This window comes from Triticum aestivum, chromosome 1A, assembly GCF_018294505.1.
Source record: "Triticum aestivum cultivar Chinese Spring chromosome 1A, IWGSC CS RefSeq v2.1, whole genome shotgun sequence".
NCBI lineage: Eukaryota > Viridiplantae > Streptophyta > Magnoliopsida > Poales > Poaceae > Triticum > Triticum aestivum.
In genome coordinates, this window is record NC_057794.1 from 440,207,523 (window position 1) to 440,211,014 (window position 3,492).

The following is a 3,492-nucleotide window of genomic DNA, read 5'->3' on the forward strand; positions in this document are numbered from 1 at the left end:
ACAATATAGTATTCTTGACATATCACTTATATTTTGCTAGTCAAATATCTGATCAAACTTTGACCCAAAATAAAATGAGGACTAATAAAACTGGACGGAGGGAATGGACAGAAGGGTTGACCAAAAGAGAAAAAGGTAAGGGAGGTGAGGGATCAAAGGAGGCAAACAGACGCGTGGCAAAGGTGCAGAAGGAGAAAGGTCACCGAAATTGCCTTCCATCTGATGCACCATCTTCTCAGGTGCTTGCGCAGTTGCACAAGTGAATCAAATGGTCGTTACATAACCCAGGTGATTAGGCGCACCGGAGTGCTTCCTTGGAGTAGTAAATGGCTGCAAGCCTGCAACTGGTTAGCTTCAAAACTTGGAGAATTTATATGGAGAACAATGGCTCGAGGCAGTTTGGAAATTAGATATACCATCCATTGGACAAATGCTACATTTTATTATCATAAACATTCTCAGCTACAGTACAGACCAACTTATTCCAACCAAAGCTCTGAAAGTAGGAAGCAGGCGTCAACAGACTAACTACTTTATCAGAGAAACTGGGGGAGATCCCTCTTTGATTCAAATAAAACACAACTGTGCGCTTTTACTTCATAAGATGAATATCCTAGCACTTGGTGTACTTTCAGATTAGACTCGGCTGTAAAGAAACCTGGAAGCGCAAGTGATGTATCAACCAAACGTAGCCACACAGATCCTTCTGCAGGAGCAGGTAATGTAGCACTTGCTGGTTCCTCATTTGCATTGAAACATATGTACAAGTCACCTTTGGTTAACTCTGGTGTATTAACATCATTTTCTGCGATTATATGCATGCAAAGAAACTTGCTAGTAGGATCCTCCCATCGTGGTTCAGATAGATTGTTCCCATGCCAACTTATGTTTTCCAGTTTGAGGAATTCTCTTCTCTGAAAAATGTCCCCTCGCCGACTCCTGAGTGCAGCTAGAAATGAAATGAATCCAGTAACTTCCTTAACAAAACTGGTCTTCAAGGCCTTCCAGTTTAGAGGAACTCTATCCTTGTATGATGTCGAACCAGCAGAGGAGTGCCCGCATTCATCTCCCATGTTCAGGATTGGAATACCAAGTGAAACAAAGAGAATAAATATGAAATTCCTTATCTGCCTTAGCCTCTTCTGAAGAACTACACTGTCCTCCGACGGTCCTTCTTCACCACAATTCCAGCTCGACTCAGAAGCAAGATCCCCATTGCTGAAACTCACCAAATCAACAAGAGTAAGCCCTGAATTCCTGGATACATAATTGAAAGAAAATGCCGGGCCTCTGTTGGAAAATAGGTCCCCGCTACCACACAAACGCGTAGCAAGATCACTAATAAGAGCTTCTCCCTTCAAAAAATTGCGCACATCAATGGAGAACCTTGTGTTCATCTCAGCCCATCTTTTCCAGTGAGGGAATGGAAACTGCACGTTAGATATGCCGAGTGGAGACCAAGGATCTGCAATGATCTTTGTCTTGGAAAGAACCGGGTCGAAAGCAATAGATTCAAGAAGGGGCGGTCGAGAAAGATATTCACCACGTGGACCCCTGACCAGGAAAGGGGCATTGATGAAGCAAAACCCATCAACATGGAAATCAATCACCCAATGGCGGAGGCTGTCCAAAATCAGATTCTGAGTCACTGGAGAATTGCAATTCAGTATACCCGATTTGCATCCAGCAATCTCATCAGCAATGTAATACGAGGAATTGTCAATGCCACTGATCGATATCATCTGACCATCTGCTTCTCCTTCAGCAGTATGTGTAAAAACAACCTCCAAGAGGACCTCTATTCCATTTCTGTGCATTGCCTTGACCATATCCTTCATAGCCGTGATAGCTGAAGCACTGGAGCCTTCACCACCATACGAGTCCATTGGTGAAAAGAAATGGTACGGGAAGTAAGGGCCCTTCACCTGATCGAATTGGAACACTGGTTCCAGCAAAACGGCATTGACACCGAGACTCCTAAAGTGCTCTATCTTTGCAGTCACCCCGGAGAAAGTACCGGCAACATTGTCCGGCAGACCGCTCGACTTGTCCTTGGTGAACAAGGCCACATTTGCCCGGTACACCACCAGCTTCTCCAATGGCAAGCATGGGCGCTTGTCCCTGCCCCAATTGTAGCTCGGTGGAATCGCCAACGATCCTAGGCAACTCATAGACGGCGCAGTGACCCCCTTCACATGAAGGGGATTGGCAGCAACCAGGTCACCGATCACCTTGGCATACGGATCCAACAATGGGTGGCCCATGCCGAACAGCCCGCACCGGAAGCCGTAGCTGCCGTACCCCTCCACGCTCTCCAGCGAGACGTGCCAGACGTGGCCCGTCCGGTTGACGTAGGGGTCGAGCTCGATCTCAAGAGCGGGCTTGCCGCCGCCGCCGCCGCAACGGCCGTAGAGGCAGAGCACGACGCCCTTGGCGCTCCTGCTGTAGAGGGCGAAGTTGGCGGCCCCGCCCTCCGAGAGGGACAGGCCGAGCGGCGCGGGGCTGCCCGGCCCGACGCCTACCGGCACGCAGAAGGGCGTGCTGCGGTGGGTCCGTATCTCGGCGCCCTCGCCGTCCGTGAGCAGGAACGAGAGGCTGAACGGCGCGGGGGCCGCGCGGAAGGAGAGCTCGGCCGCGGGGCAGGCGCCGTCCAGCGGGACGGCCTCGGCGGAGCCCGCGGGGCGGAGCACCAGCCCGCCCCCCCGCCGGGGCGCGCCCGGGAGGGGCGGGACCTCGACACCGACCGTGTACCCGCCGCCCTCCCCCGCGGCGACGGCCACGTCCACGACGCCGTCGTCGTCGGTGCGGAAGCGGTAGCACGAGCGCCCGGCGCGGGGGGTCTGGGCGGCGCGCGGGGCCGGGCGACGGGGTGGCAGGATGCCGCGCGTGGAGGCGGGCGGCGCGAGGAGGGAGGCCATGGGGGCCTGCGCGGCGCGATCAGCCGTCGGGGAATTGCGTCGAGCAGTGGGCGGGCATGGGGGACTGTGCGGGTTTACTTGTGACTGTGAGCGAGTGAGGGCGGGGCAGCACGAGGGTTGTGGGGTGGAGTGGGGGCTGGAGGAGGAGCAGGAGCACGTGGAGGTGGAGGAGGATCGGGACGGACGGCTCGCATCGGACCGCCGTTGATTGCTTTTTTGCTGGTTGGATTGGAAAAGCGACATGCGTGCTTTTGTTATCTTGCGTACGTGCGGTGCACGCCGGTGATGCCAGCCACTGCCGCTGTCTGGTGAACAGTTCATTGCGTGCGAGCAAGAGGCCCGCGTGTCGACTCAGCGAGTGCACGATTGGTTTGTGCACGCCATCGTATGAAAAAGGTTGGTATAGGTTAAAAAAATCAAAAGACTTCCGATATTTGTTAGATTTATTACTAGGAGGTTTTGACACGATCATATTACTTCAGTTTTGCTATTACTTTTGTGTAATTTCTCCGCAACTTCTACCTCACGTGAATTAGATCCTAGGTCCGCCCCTGCTTGAGAAACAAGTGGATAG

The 3,492-nt window shown here is 52.8% G+C and overlaps 1 protein-coding gene across 1 annotated transcript; it reads right to left on the reverse strand.

Moving 5' to 3' along the window:
• Positions 1-422: 422 nt before the first annotated feature.
• On the reverse strand, positions 423-3,056 carry LOC123054669 (isoamylase 2, chloroplastic). Its single transcript, XM_044478486.1, has one exon. The coding sequence runs from the start codon at positions 2,916-2,918 to the stop codon at positions 537-539; it is 2,382 nt and encodes a 793-aa protein (XP_044334421.1). The 5' UTR covers positions 2,919-3,056; the 3' UTR covers positions 423-536.
• Between the last annotated feature and the right edge of the window lie 436 nt (positions 3,057-3,492).

Excerpts from the sequence above, each read along its gene's own strand:
- LOC123054669 (XM_044478486.1), bottom strand. The coding sequence starts at position 2,918 with ATGGCCTCCCTCCTCGCGCCGCCCGCCTCCACGCGCGGCATCCTGCCA.